A 15446-nucleotide genomic window follows, 5' to 3' on the forward strand; every position below is an offset into this window, starting at 1 on the left:
AGCTACACACAGGATAATCTGATAATCACAGCTTTGGAGACAGACCCCACCATGGCCACTGTTAAATCAGTCTCCAGGCTCATTTCAGGGGACCCTGTCCGCTAAATCCTCACAGAACGTACCTAAGTCGGAGGCCACCAGGGATAATTCTTCCTGGTGATAGACCATGGAATTACGGACCCCAAAGAAAGGCTGTACTGGTCTATAGCTCCCATTGGTTCCAAGATATTCCATCCTTCTCTCAAATATGGATTAAGTCAATCTAAGTCTTTGCCCAACACAGAGGTGATTTCAGCAATTTGTGAGGAGGAGGGGAGGCTGCAGTGTTTCTCCCTTCTTTCCTCCCTCCCTTCCTCCATCCCTCCCTCCCTTCCTTCCCTTCTTCCTCCATCTGTCCATTCATTCACTGAACACTCACTGTTTACTGAACACTCACTCGGTTCAAGCTGGACAAGGTTTGGCTACGATGGTCAATGCAGGTACGTGGTGGGTATGCAGTACACGCAGACACACCCAGTGACCCCAACCCTGACTCCCGGAGCCCAGGGCCCACAGTAGTGGTGTCACCAGCTACTTCCACAGTGGCCATGGTGGCCCGGGGAGAATAATCCACAGAGACCACTGGGTCACATGTGTGCGCCTGTCTTTTAAATCAAAAGGGCTCACGGTATTTCCTCTGATGGACTTACGATTTGCTTCTGCTTTAAAGGCTTCACAGAGAAGCTGCCGTCGACGTGCTGCAGGGAAGAAGGACAGAGAGGTTAACTCGGCCATGCTGAAGGCCCGTCGTCGGTCAACCCACATCTACGGCTGAAAAAACAAGGGGCCACACAAAGACTCAAGAGACAGGCCAGGGATCCTCCAACTGTGGTCCTCTGACCTGGCTTCGAAACTACCCAGAAAATCTTCTAAAAATATCGCCTCCTGGGTCCCACCCTGACCTACAAAACCCAACTCTCCCTGGGTCGTTCTCAAGAACACTCAAGTTCACCACCATCAGCCAAGTTCTGACAATGGATAGGCACCTCCCCAGCTGCAAGAAGCAGCACCTGGATGACAAGAACTAAGACAGATGGCTCCAGCCCTCAAAGGGCTTGGTCAAATCGCGAAGACAGCACAAGGACATCACTGCCTTACGTACCAGGAAGGCCCAAAGCTCTGAGAGCCGTGAGAACAAGATAGAGCAAATGCGTCTGGTGGTACCTGGGGAGGCACACGGCTCCGAGTCCACACAGTTAAGCACGGTACCAGATCTGAACTCTCGCTCACCAAATACTCCTTCTGAGTCCACTGAGACCAGCACCTGGCATTTTCTGTAAGGCTGATGGGTTCTGACAGAAGTTTCTAGCATGCTGCACTCCAAAAATAAGGTAGTTTCTCACTGGACTCTACACTGGAAGCACAGAATGGAGTGTCTGCCAGTGACGGCCCATCGCCCTGCCAGAGCACACAGATGGTAAATAGTCACCATCTCCTCCAACAAGGCCGGCCTGGGGAGCACAGCTGGTGAGCTCAGAGATGGAGAGGGCCACCTCCACCACGGCCCCAGGAGGCCAGGGAGAGCACAGACCCAACGTCACCAGAGGGGCCTCAGGCCCAGCTCCACGGACCCCCTGGGGCATCTGGAAAGACCCAGATCACAGGGAGGAGATGGGCTCTGCACTTAAGGCTTTCGGGGTTACAGGTACACCCTGGGCTGAGGAAGCCAGGGCTTGGAAGGACGTCCAGAACAAGCGGTCTGAGACTGGTTTCCTCGTGAGGTCCTTGCTCCTCGTCCACCTGGGCCACAGGCCGGTGCTAAAAGCACAACTGCACAGTGCCGACCAACATCAAGGAACACTACAAGGTGGGGATCAGCCGTAGCCTTTTCAAATAGGGGACACACCCCACTTCTCTGGCAGGGCTCTCAGTGACCAGGGACCCTGTCCCAACACAGCTTGGCCCTCGCTCGCTGCATGGACGGACGCATGGAACTGTCTGGACCCCGGTGAGAGGACCATCCCTAGAACCCGAGACACCCTAATGCAGAGTAAGTGGTGGGGCTGACTGTCCTCACCACCAGCCAACACCCCCACCACACACCATAAACACGGCCACAAATCATGGACAGTCAGGGGCCTGGGGACTCAGGTCTGGTGGAAAAAAGGGCAAACACCTAAGTTCAAATACACGTAACACTAAAAAGGTAGTAGTAAATGAATCCTTCCATGTAAATGGTCTCTTTATATGCGGGGCACCCCCAACTCGGGGACCCCAGGAGAGTATGTATGTCACGTCTAGGACCGTACTAGGCAGGTGGCAGACCCTCGTCCACCCCACCAGCATTTACTGGGCACCTACTGCATGAAGGATACGACGACAAATGAGGAGTCGGCTGCACGATCAGGAGCAAGATGGCACTTACCTTCTCAAAGGCGGCCAAGAGCACGTGGGCGTGGCCGGTCACTTCCACACCTGCCCGGGAGAGAGGAGAGTGGTCAGAGCCGGCCTCCACCACCCTTGGCCCCCCGCCCCAGGCCTCCTCTTTCCAGCTGGCACGTCCCCAGCTCTCAGCCTGCAGGCAGGGCCTGGTCCTCTGAGGACCCACTGAGGTCTTGTCCTTGCCTCGCCCTCCTCTGCCTGCAGCTCCCTCCGACCTGAGCACCTCACCCGGCCCCAAAGCAGCCACTGCTGGCTGCTCACGGTTGGCTCTGCTCCCGTCTCACTCGGCATGGGGACAAGCCTAGGCCGGGCAGTGCTCCGGTGTCTGCACCCTCGCCCGGGACCCCACAGCCCACAGCAGGGGCAAGGAGAGGCCAGCAGGACTGGCAGGAGGAGGCAGGTAGCGAGGGGTCAGCGTGGCACCGGCAGCCTTCATCGTTCCACTGCAGGGTGGACACCAGCACTGGAGGCCTGTCTTGCCACTGTCAGCGCCGCGAGAGCCAGGCTCTGCCACAGGGGCGCAGGGACGGCACCAGCAGCAGGAGACGGAGCGCTCAGCGCCTGAGCCCCTCGGCCCCAAGCCCGCCCAGCAGGCTGAGCCGACGTCGTCCGCTGTTTCTGGACTGAGATCCCCGGACCCGGCTGACTGGGGTGAGAAGGGCCTTTTCCCAAGTGTGCACGCCTGGAAGGGAGACCGAAGGGAAAGGCCACTCACCATCCCCCTCATCCACCACAGCCTGGATGACCACTGGAAACATGCCCCGGTCCAGGTCAAAGTTCAGCTGCGGAGAAAAGGAGGTGACAACAGTCAGACTGAGCTGGAGGGAGCGGATGGGATGAGTAGGAGGCGTCGAGGTGACAGAGCTGAGGCAAGACAGGCACGCTTTTCTTCTTTGTGGTAAAGCAGATTAAAAGAAGTGTAACTCAGTGTCATTAAGTACATCCATACGGTCACGCGACCATCAGCACCATCTTTCCTGGAACGTCCTCGCCAGCCCTCAGCGGGCCTCCCAGCCCAGCCCAGTCCTGGAACCTCCATGCTGCTGTGTCTGTAGATGGGCCGACCCTTGGACATTCACAGAAATGGATGCACACAGTATCTGTCTTTTGTGTCTGGTGTCTCTCAGGCAGAATCATCACGCTGCAGGCGCCTCCCCCTTAAGGCCGAGTAGCACTCCCTGCCTGGCCAGACCTCACTGTCACCCATTCACCTGCTCACAGACACCAGGCCCCACTTCGGCTGTGCTGAGCGGGGCTGCCTCTGCTGGACTCTGCTGGGTGGACCCCTAGGCACAGGAGTGCCGGGTCCCACGGAGATCCCGCGTCTAACCTTGTGAAGAAAGGCACCCAGCTCGGCCCCAACAAAGATGGAACCAACGTGAAGGAGAGACCACGTGGCTTGTCCGAGCTCACGGAGAAACCTCCTCTCACTTTTCCTTCTCCTCCTGCTTAAGTCCCTCCGGGGATCCCTGCTGCCCACTGGCTGCAGGCCACGCTCCTCCCCACGTGTCCACTCAGGTGCAGCTTCCACATCTGCTCACCAGTGGGGACCGCGGGGAGGTCACACAGAGCCTGCGGGGCAGAGGCGCTCAGCCAAACACACCCACCACGGGAAGGGTGCCCAGCGGGTCCCTGGCCATCGGTGGGCGGCAGGGCCGGGCCGGGGCCAGTGCTGGGACAGGGCATACTCAGCACTGCCAGGTTCGGGTCTGGCTCTACAACCTGAGCATCAGGTCCCGATCCTAACGCAAAAGTTCCGAGCAGGCGGCCGAGAGAGCACGCAGTGAGCACCAGCCACTGGAGCTGCTTGTGTTCAGGCAGCGGGAGCCGAGGAGGGAACTGGCCCAGGAGGACCACGTCGGGTAGGGACTCCAGGGCACGGGGCTTAGTAGGAACGTGTGCGCACAGATCCACACGCGGAGAGGTGTCCAGGCCTACCCAGGACCCACAGCCTCAGGGTAGAAGGGCTGCACCACCAAAACTTGGACCTGGGAGAGGGAGGGACCCACTTTCCCTGCTCCTGCCTTGCTCTGGGGTGCCCCACGGGGTGGGGGGGTGACCACCCGAGACAGGAGTCACACATCCTCTACAGCTATCCCGGGGCCAGGGGCCTCCCACACGCCTGCTTCTGCCCTCCCTACACCGAGCCAGGGAACAGGGAGCCATCTTGCCAACGACCATCCCGCAGTTACCCCGGTGACGACGATGACGATGACGATGATGACGATGACGACGATGACGAAGCTGAGGTGGGTGTGATGAGCAGGTGCTGCCCTTCCCAGGCTGTAATCAGGCCCAGGAGGGGAGCTATTCAGGTGACAAGAGCTGGACGGGGAGCAGTGCGGGCCCTGCCACCCCCACGCTTCCGGCCTGTTGCTGAAATATAGTCGTCAGCACTGACGTGGTGACTTGGTTGCTCTGAGGAGCTGCCAGTGATTTGCATTTTCTTTCTCTCTTGCACACTGAGTGCTGCCTCAGCACCAGCTGACGGGTGTAATAAAAGACACTGGTCTGGGGAGGTGTGACGGGGGCTCCTGCCCGGCTGGCCGTCGGGTTCACGATGGACAGCCTGGCTAAGTAAGCACCCTGCACCCCGACCTCATGGACCCCTGCGGCCACCTGCGAGGGAGGGACTGTTTCTATTTCCAGCTGACAGATGGGAAAGCAAGGTTCGCAGAGGTGGCATAACTTGCTGGATGCTTCATAGACAGAGCGACAGAGCCAGGGTTGCCTCCAGGCCTCGCCCACCTGTGTCCTCCTAGCTCCTGGGAAAGGCCATCACTGCTTCCTGGATGCCGCTGGTACTTCTGTCCTGGAGACTCTGCTCTTATCAAGCCTGGCCCACCTGGGGCCTCCTGTCCAAACCCTACTGCAAAGGTGCAAATGACTGTTGTCCCACTTTTCAGGTGGCAGCACCCCGACTTTCCCTGAGGAAATGTGGGAACAACTTCTCTCCTACCCTGGTACTGTGTGGCCTGGCCAGAGGATGGTATGTCTACCTGAGCACTCTGGGACGCAGGCGGGGACCGCACCTCTCACTGGTCTGCAGGGCCCCAGCAGAGAGCGAGGCCAGCTCAGCAGGAGCACATCCTTCCTGATGACACGGGCCCCTGCAGACACCCAGCCTTTTCAGAATCTATGCCAATTAGTTCCTGATTTTCTTTTCTTAAGCCAGACTAAGGTGTTTCTGTCACTTGCAACCAAAGAAGTCCCGACACAGACACCACTTTGAAGGCTCTGCCGCAGCAGCCTTCCCGGCACCTCCCACGAACATTCAGTGCCCAGACCACAGGGCAGCACACTACACGTGACATTTGTCCAACAGACTTGCAAACCCAACAGAAGACGCGGTGCTGAGCCAGGGACAGAGGTGGAGACGACAGGGCACCATGACCCCCGCTCTCCCCAGACACCAGGGCCTAGGGGTGGGGGGGAAACCCTGGGAGTACAGGGACCTAGGGAGCAAGGACCACCTCCTCCCAGACTCCTGCTCCCCAGAGCTTGGCACATGAGTCACGCCCCAGAGCCAAGCACGCGGGGAGAGGACAGAGACTTCCACCCTCCCAGAGAGTCTGAGGGAGACGCTTTTTAGTTTTTGGCCACGCCAGGCAGCATGCGGGATCTTAGTTCCCTGACCAGGGATCGAACCCGCGCCCCTGCAGTGGAAGCTTGGAGTCTCAACCACTGGACCACCAGGGAAGTCCCAGGAGACACTTATTTTTAATGCAGGGAGTGAGGCTTTCTTAGGGAAAAAGGTAGCCAGGTCAGGAGAGAGAGCAGCAGCTGACGGCAGCAGGAGTCCCGTCCAGGCTCCCCTCAGGCTCTGCTGTCACAGAGGAGCCGTGGACGAGGGTCTTTGCAAGGCCTAGGTCAGATGGACACTGGGAAATAGGGGAAAGGCAAGGGGTGGGGGAGGAGGGGACGTGGCTTTGACTGAAATAAATGTAAGCCCATGAGGAGCTAGTGGGAAAACTGCAAAGAAGCCCCACGAGCCGCGAGGAGATCTGTAGGTGTTGACCTGGAAAGACTCCACATCATGGTGCAGTAAGAAAAGAAAATGACACATGTGTGGGGCAGGGGGCATATGGGAAACCTCTATACCTTCCTCTTAATTTTGCTGTGAACCTTAAACTACTCTAAAAAAGTCTTACAATTAAATTAATTTAAATTCAATTAAAAAGCAAACTGCAACCAAGAGGAATGAAAACATACATCCACACAAAGACTTGCACACAAATGTTCACAGCAGCATCATTCATGACGGCCAAAAGGCGGAGACAACCCACATGTCCATCAGCTGATGAAGGGCTAAACAAAATATGATCCCATCCATCCAGTGGAATGTTATTCAGCCATAAAAAGAAATAAAGCACCGATTCATACGACAACCTGGACAAGCCTTGAAGACATGATGCTGAGTGAAAGAAGCCAGCACCAAAGGTCACATAGTGTCTGATTCTGTTTATGAGAAATGTCCAGAACAGACAAATCCAAAGAGACAGAAAGTGGATGAGCAGTGGCCAGGGGCTGGGGGAGGAATGAGGAGTGATTGCTAGTGGGTAGAGGGTTTCTCTTGGGGATGACAAAAAAGTTCTGGAGGTAAGGCAGTAGTGACGGCTATACAACTCTGTGAATATAGTAAATACCACCGAATTATACACTTTAAAAGGGTGAGCTGGGGACTTCCCTGGTGGTGCAGCGGTTAAGAATCCGCCTGCCAATGCAGGGGACGCGGGTTTGAGTCCTGGTCCGGGAAGATCCCACATGCCACGGAGCAGCTAAGCCCATGCGCCACAACTACTGAGCCTGTGCTCTAGAGCCTGTGAGCCACAACTACTGAGCCCACGTCCCACAACTACTGAAGCCTGTGCGCCCAGAGCAACAGGAGGAGCCACCGCAATGAGAAGCCCGCTCACTGCAACGAAGAGTAGCCCCCGCTCACCACAACTAGAGAAAGCCCGCGTGCAGCAACGAAGACCAAACACAGCCAAAAATAAATAAACAAAATAAATAAATTTATTAAAACAGAAACAAAAAAATAAATAAAAGGGTGAGTTGTATAGTATGCAAATTATGTCTCGATAAGTTGTTTTAAAAAAAACAAGCTACAAAATAATATTTGTACAGTATGACTGCATTTTTGTAAAAAACAAATGCATACAGGAGAAAGTCTAGAAAATACACCCCACATGGTCAGAAGTGGTCACTTCTGGAAAAGGAGACTGAACTGGGAGCATTCTGCTTGACAGATTCTGTGTACTCAGAACATTTTACTATAAGCATACATTACTGTTATAATCTTTAAATAGGCAAATCTGGGGAAAACGGCTAAAAAAAAAGGGAGGATGGCTAGGCCTCTGATGGCACAATGCTTGCAGCTGAAGGGACGCCTGGCTGTGTCTGGAGACGTCTTCAGTTGTCACAATTGCAGCAAGGGACATTCCTGACACCTGGTAGGCAGGGGCCAGGGAGGCTGCTCAACATCCCACAGAGCACAGGATAGTCTCTGCCAGAGAATGACCCAGGACCCAAATGTCAACAGCACCGAGGCTGAGAAACCCTGGTATAAAGGAGAAACCTGAGTTTGGTGCCAGAGTGTCTGTCACATCTCTAACACCTACCAACACCCCCTTCAATGCCCTCAGCTGGCAAGGACGTCATGCCAGGACGTAACAGCATCCTTCTGCTCTCCATACAGCTTAACTTCCAGAACCTTCTATTTATGGCAAATCTTAGCCGTTTCCTAGCTACAGTAACGACTGATGAAGTTTCCATTTAAAAATACATGTAATAGGGCTTCCCTGGTGGCGCAGTGGTTGGGAATCCACCTGCCAATGCAGGGGACGTGGGTTCGAGTCCTGGTCCGGGAAGATCCCACATGCTGCGGAGCAGCTAAGCCTGTGTGCCACAACTACTGAGTCTGCGCTCTAGAGCTCGTGAGACACAATTACTGAGCCCGTGTGCCACAACTACTGAAGCCCGTGTGCCTAGAGCCCGTGCTCTGCAACGAGAGAAGCCACCGCAGTGAGAAGCCTGTGCACCGTAACCAAGAGTAGCCCCCACTCGCCGTAACTAGAGAAAGCCCGTGCGCAGCAAAGAAGACCCAATGCAGACAAAAATAAAATAAATTCAAAATAAAAAATAAATAAATAAATAAAAATACATGTAATAGAGGGAGGAATGGCGGTGACTGCTTAATGGGTGCAGGACTTCCTTGTGGGTGATGAGAGCGTCCTGGAACTGCCCAGTGGTCACACATTATGAATGCACTGTCACTGACGTAAGTTTATATTGTGTGTATTCTATCACAATAAAAACACCTGTAAGAAAAACTGAGCTGATTTCAACAACATATTAGTGGGAATTCTCTTTCGGTCCAGGGGTTAGGAATCTGCACTTTCACTGCCGAGGGCCCAGGTTCGATCCCTGGTCAGGGAACTAAGATCCTGCAAGCTGTGTGGTGTGCACCCCCCCCCAAAAAGAACATCTTAGCTGAAGTGATAATCAGAAAAGGCAAAGATGAGGACGGGGTCCCAGGATAACAACACTGGACAGGCCCACCAGGCCACATGCTGACAAGCCGAGGACGCAGGTTCCCTGATGCGCTGAAGGAGCAAAGGGGGTGCCCTCGTGGAGCACCCAAGACTGGCTTACAAGTCAGGTGTGCGTTCAGGACAAGTGACCCAAACCATTGGTGATACAGGACATCTGCAAACGCACAGGGGACGTTTCAGGGCCAAAATGCCAAGACTGGGTTATTTCAGAGGTCACCAAGCTGAGGTGCAGCCTCAGCCCAGCCGCCCCGCAGTCACCATAGGTGGGGGCACCCACTCACCTGCCCTCCCAGCCCCTCTGCCCTAGGGGAGCTGCCCCATCCCATTCACAGGAGGGTGGATGGGACCAGATGCACCTGCCGGGCATCTGAACCGGGAATGTGTGCACGCGGGGACGGAACCATCCTGATGGCACGGGGCTGTGGGCAGGGGGCCCCCAGGACTGCTATTCAGCTTGGCCTTTGACTTCGACGGCCCCACCCGGCTTCCAGAAGACCTGCCCTTCTCACGTGGTAAAACAGAGGGGGCTCCTGTTGCTCGACATCAAAGCGCTCTGACCAGCAAGCACACGCGGCCGGGAGTAACTACCAGGGCGTGGCCTTCACCGTCTGACATACCCGTGATCCAGAACCTTCCTGGCAATTCCCACACCACACTATACTCTGCTACCTCCAATCCTTCCCACTCATGTATTTCAGTAACGTAAGACGTGACTACCCTCTGTCAAAAAAAACTATAGAGAATTCAGCTACGTCAAAGAAGCCAGACATGAAAGGCCACATACTGTACAGTTCCATCCATAGGAAATGTCCAGAACAGGTAAATCCAGGGAGACAGAAAGCAGATTAGTGCCAGGGGCTGGGGCAGGAACAGGGATTAACTGTAAAGGGCATGAGGGATCCTATTGGGAGGATAGAAACATCCCAAAACTGGATTGTAGTCATGGCTGTGATCACAGATTTACTAAAAATCACTGAATTGAACACTTAAAATGGGTGAGTTTTATGATATATAAACTCTACCTTAATAACCTGGTTTTCTAAAAAAAAACAAAATAATTCAGGGGTGTACACAGTATTGATACTCACACTGTACACATGTAGTGTGTATGTGTGTGTTTCCCTTATACCAAGCTCCTTTGCAGAAATAACCACTGTCTTAAGCTTGACGGGGAATCTTCTCTGGCTTTTCCTCAAGGATTATGTACACATACATGTACCTGCAGAAGTGGTCTTGTGCACATCTGTGGCTGCCACATATGTGCGATGACATGGTATTTGTCTGTAATGTGCTCTTCTCCAAGCCCAGGAGGTGCTTCCACATCAGCATGTACAGCAGACATAAGCTCTGTCAGCTACTTTAAGGCTCACGACATCCCAGAACGGAGCTGGACTATGGTGCCCCCATTATGTATACAGGGGGTTCCCATGATGTCAGTGAACCAAGCGATACCTCCGTAATGGACATGTAGATTGTTTCCAATTTACTATTACAGACAGAGCTGCAGTGAGCACCCTCCACGTCGTGTAAATCACTGTCCTTAGCTACAGAACCACTGGGTGGGAGGCATCCTGCCACGCTGCAGCCCCGTGGCCCTGACAACCACATCAGAGCCTTACGGAGCTTCTAACTGCTGCTGCTCCGTCCGGCCACGATCATCCAGTCCAGCCAATGCCTGCACCGACCACAATCCACAGTCCAGGTACCCCGACTGGGCACACAGACCTTGGTCGGCAGCCATTCCCGACACTTATCAACCATGTGAGGAATCTGAGTGAACAGGCCCCACTGTGCTTGCCCCCCTCCAGGGGAAGGAACTCGGGGAGGGGCCAGGGGAAAGGGGGGCCCAGCCAAGCTGTTACCTCATCATCCTTCCACTCTGAGAAGTCGATCTTGAAGGAGGGCAGGGAGAACTGCTGGCTCACTCCCCGCTTGTAGTGGACAGTTTCGGACTGCAGGGCCGGGCTCTTGGGGGTGTACCTGAAAGGGCCGAGAGAGAAAGGACAGTGAGACAAACTCTCTGCCGCATCCCATTCTCCCAGAGCCCAGACCTGCCCAATTACTGTTACCTTTCCAGACTTGGCTACACCTTTCCACTAGGCTTTTATGGTTTGTTGACATTTTTGAATGAATACAGTACAAAAATGCACAGTGCAAAGTGACCCCCAGCCCCGGCCTCACGCGTGCTCCCAGCCACCTGCTTCTCTGCCCCGTCCACAACCCGTGTGTCACTCCTGGGAAAGCTGAGGCATAATCACGCCTGTATGAGCAGGTGTTTCTTCTTTAATATTCAAACAGCAGTCCACCTACAATCTGCTCCGACCACTTGTGTGCCCGAAGCTGTCCCACACTCATCACAGATGGAGGTGCCGTGTTCTTGGGACACTGCATGGGTTCCACCACGGTTTTACTCTAATTGATTCAACCAGGCCCCCACTGGTGGACACCAGGTGGTCGCCAACATCTTGCTATTCCAAACGAAGCTTCCAGGACTCTCCTCTGCACACATCTTAACCACACATGCAAGCATGTCCCCAAGATAAATTCCCAGGAAAGGAATGGCTGAGTCAAGCAGCACACACATTTTCAATCCCGGTAGGCTCTGGCATCTCCCTATGTAGGAATCCAACCCAGGAACCCTCACCCACCTCCCCACACCTGCTGTCCCTGGGGCCTCACTCAGTCTCTAGGACAAAGGACACTCTCGAGGGCCTTGGCACGTCCGGCCTGAGACTGACACTGGGGGAGGGGCTGCTCTTACACGAACAGGGACTCACAGACCGAGCTCTCAGCCACCACTCCACCCCCGGATCAAATCTGGCCTCCGAGGGGTTTCCTCCGACAGGACGGAAGTGGGTGCGTTTCTGCCCATCCTGCCTGGGTCTGGCCTTACAGCCTGGAGGCAGGCCTGCCACAGTCATGCTGAAGTTGCAGATTTCAAACTTTTGGGGCCAGCAGGGCCCTATTTCAAATCAAAGCTCCGAAAGTTCAAATACACAATACAGACAGAAGCAGAACCACTGGGCCTGCCAGGCCCCATGGGGACTCACGCAGCCGTCCCATTCAGGAACTCCTCCACTGCCTGGCAGTAGATGGTGATGGCCACCCGGGCGTCGGCATCGAAGGTGAACTCCAGGCTGTAGAGGACTCGGGGCTTTTCGCCGTCCTCAGTGGGGCTGTCAGCACCGTCCTTGTACCTGCCCGGGAGACAGAGGAACAGGGCAGGTCAGGGGCTGTGCCTGCGACGGTGTCCCCACCCCATACAGCACCCCCGCCCCCACAGGGGCCCCAGAGTCAGCTGCCTGGCTGCATCCCACCTTCCTAGGAACGTGGAGGCCGTTCCCTGTTTGGACAACAAGGCCCAACAACGCAGGGTCCTCCTTCCCTTGTCTCCTGCTCACAGAAAGGGAGACTAGTCCTCTGGGTTTAGAAATGGCCCCGATCCCTCAAGCCTTCCGGGTTTGAGGCGGTTTCTCAGCCCACTGACGCGCCGGCTGGACTGCTCGAGGCAGTGGGGGTGTGCTGAGCGCCGTAGGGTGCTGAGCGGCATCCCTGGTCCCTGCCTGCCAGATGCCAGTAGCACCGCCCTCACCCACCCCCAGCTGTGACAACCAAGACTGTCTCCAGACCCGGCCCAACACCCCTGGGGCACAGGCGCCAGGCTGAGGCCCGGCTTAAGGCTGGAGTTCCACAGGCAGAACCTGCGGGCCCCTCCCCTCCCCCCCACCGCCCCCCAGGGGCAGCTCTGGAATCGAGTCCTGATTCTACACAAGGGGGAGTAGGGCCCGGGGCCACTCTCTCCCAAGCACCAGGGGGCCCATGGGGAGCCACAGCGCGGCACAGGGCGGGGGGGAAGGGTTACCTCACGAGCCGGAGGGAGTCTTTGCGGATGTTCACCAGGCTCCTCAGTGTCTTCACAGGCTCATGGGGGGCAGGGGTGACGTAGGGAAACTAGGAGGGAAAGAGCAATTCCAGGTAACCCCCAGGGCATGGCAGCGGAGGGAAAACAGGGCTTCATCAGAGCAATGGTCACAACCCTGCCTGATCATCCTGGGCCCTCGCACTGACCACAGGACTGCACTCCCCTCATCCACATCCAAGGAAACCACAGGCGACACGGCCAGCACGTGGGAGAGCCGGGACTGGAACTGCCCTGAGGATTCTGGGCCCCCAGTTGCAGGAAGGACCCTCAGCTGGGTCCCCGGGGCAGAGGTTAGGGTTGGGGCTCTCAGGCCACGTTCCTGGAGGTGGGACCCGTCGTCTCACTGCTGCCCTGAACAAGGCAGGCTCTCCACACAAGGACGATGGTCAATACAGATTTCGGAAGGGACTTGCGCCCACACAGGCACGCACGCACGCACACGCACGCACACACACACACACACACGGGTGCTGTAAAACTGGTGGTGTCTGGAAGGCTTGGGCACGGGGTCAGTCTCCTGCTGGTGACAACGCACTGAGTCTTAGCAGATGTTTTCACTGGGAAGCCGGGTAAAGGACACCCGGGGTCTCTCCATCACTTCTCACAACTGCAGGTGACTCTATGATGGTCTTAAGGAGAAAGTGACACAAGACAACAGATCTACGGGTGGCCTGCAGAGCCAGGTCCTGGGTCTGAGCCAAGGCTGCAAAGACATGGAAGGCAGGTTCTGCTCCTGCTGTCACAAACTCGGGAGGGTGGGGAGCTCAGTACAACGTGGAAGCCCCACTGGCCCCATGGGTGGGGGACCAGCACTCTGGGCCCCAGGCCAGTTAAAGGACCAAGACTTCATGTCAACCAGCTGCTCTACAGCTAAAACAGCCTGGAGACCCCTGGTCCAGGGGATAGCACCCCCACCAGGCCCAGGACTCAGCAGCCTTAGGGGACAGAGTCCAGTGTCTCGTGAGAGAGAGGGCCTCCTGCCTGGGCCCTTGGCCACGCAGGGGACCATTATCTCAAGATGCAAAACCCAGGCCCCTGCTCAGCAATCCCCCACAGCCCTCTCTCTCTCTTTAGTCTCCATCCATCAAACATTCCCTTCTTTATTGCCTGCACCCCACATACTAAACAGGGCAGGGTCTGTCCTTCCAGCCCCTGGAAGAGTCCTAGGTACACAGCAGGTGCCAAATGTGCACTGAACGAAGGGACAGCAGTGTGTGGAGTGCACTCCTCTGGTGACTAGTGAGGGCGAACTTGTAAAAAAGAGTCCTGGCTGTTTGCGTTTCTGCTTTGGATCACATCTCTTGCCCACTGCCCTATGGAATGTGGATGTTCTTTTCTCTTTTTAAAGGCAGCCATCCAAGAGGCCTGGGATGAAATCCAGAGCCTTCCTCAGCCCCACAGTCTGGATGCACTGGGTTCAGTAGCAGCTGCTCTGTACCCCAGGGACCAACCCTCGGCCATCCAGCCTCTAAGGGGGGACAGGCCTCACGCACACATCACATGCACACGTCCAGATGGCACCTCTGCCCCGTTTGGGGAGACTCAGTGCCTGCTCACAGCCAGGGGCCTTGCCACCACTGCCCACGTGCCCAGCCCCACCGAGACCCACCTGGACTGGGCGATTGCCCAGGAAGTTCAGATCCATGTTCTCTCCAAAGAGGTAACCTTCAGGGTGGGGGGTGTCGAATTTCTCACCTCCCATGAAAAAGTGGGAGGCAAAGTAGTTTCCTGGTTAAAAAAGGAAACACAACTGTAGACGATGAGGCTCAATACAGCCCAATGGGAGCATCTCATGGCCAAGAAGCTCAGTCTGAGAAAGGCCAGCTCCAGACACAGCCTCAGCCCCTCCACCTGGCCCGGGGCCTCTCCTCCCCACGCCTGGACTCATCCAGACCCCCGCTCCAATATCACTTCCTTCTGTAGCAGGTTGAACTGCGTCCCCTACAAGGACACGTCTCAGTCCTCACCCCTGGCACCTGTGACCTTGTATGGAAATAGGTACTTTGCAGATGGAATCCAGTTAACAGGAGTCAGACTGGATGGGGGCCCCTAAACCCAGTGACTGGTGTCTCCATAAGAGAAAGAGGGAGATGTGGACACAGACATACACAAAGGGAAGAAAGCTGTCTGACAACAGAGGCAGAGATGGGAGTGACGCGGCTACAATCAAGGAGTGCCTCGAGCCTCCAGAAGCAGGGAGAGGTGGGAAGGAGCCTCCCCTAGAGGCCTCAGAAGGAACCAACCCTGTGGACACCTAGATTCTGGACTTCTGGCCTCCAGAACTGTGAGAATAAATTCTGTTGTTTTAAATCACCCGGTTTGTGGCACTTCATTACAGTGGCCATAGGAAACGAATACACTTTCTCTGACCCCCAGACTAAATCAGCCTCCCTACCCCGAATCCGAGCCCTGAGAACTTTTTCACCTCAGTGCTGACCACAGTTTAAAACTGTGTGGACCTGAGTTATTTCATTTCTATCTGACTCCCCTCCATGAAGACTGAGGCTATACGTCCCTGGCACACTTAGGCACTAAATTCACGTTTCTTG

The 15446-nt window shown here is 55.5% G+C and overlaps 1 protein-coding gene across 5 annotated transcripts in view; it reads right to left on the reverse strand.

The window, feature by feature from the left end:
* MGRN1 (mahogunin ring finger 1) overlaps nt 1-15446 on the reverse strand; it is a 58945-nt gene that overhangs the window by 17487 nt on the left and 26012 nt on the right. For all 5 annotated transcript variants that reach the window (XM_089896218.1, XM_022594780.3, XM_022594779.3 and 2 more), the window contains 7 exons: nt 14507-14625; nt 12838-12926; nt 12026-12172; nt 10838-10955; nt 3137-3203; nt 2405-2454; nt 690-737 (listed from right to left, as the gene is read on the reverse strand). In XM_089896218.1, coding sequence (XP_089752344.1) covers nt 690-737; nt 2405-2454; nt 3137-3203; nt 10838-10955; nt 12026-12172; nt 12838-12926; nt 14507-14625 — 638 coding nt within the window. The remainder of the gene's footprint in view (nt 1-689; nt 738-2404; nt 2455-3136; nt 3204-10837; nt 10956-12025; nt 12173-12837; nt 12927-14506; nt 14626-15446) is intronic.

This window comes from Delphinapterus leucas, chromosome 15 (genome assembly GCF_059928025.1).
Source record: "Delphinapterus leucas isolate spDelLeu-1000000601 "Yukka" chromosome 15, BTC_Dleu_Yukka2, whole genome shotgun sequence".
Classification (NCBI taxonomy): domain Eukaryota; kingdom Metazoa; phylum Chordata; class Mammalia; order Artiodactyla; family Monodontidae; genus Delphinapterus; species Delphinapterus leucas.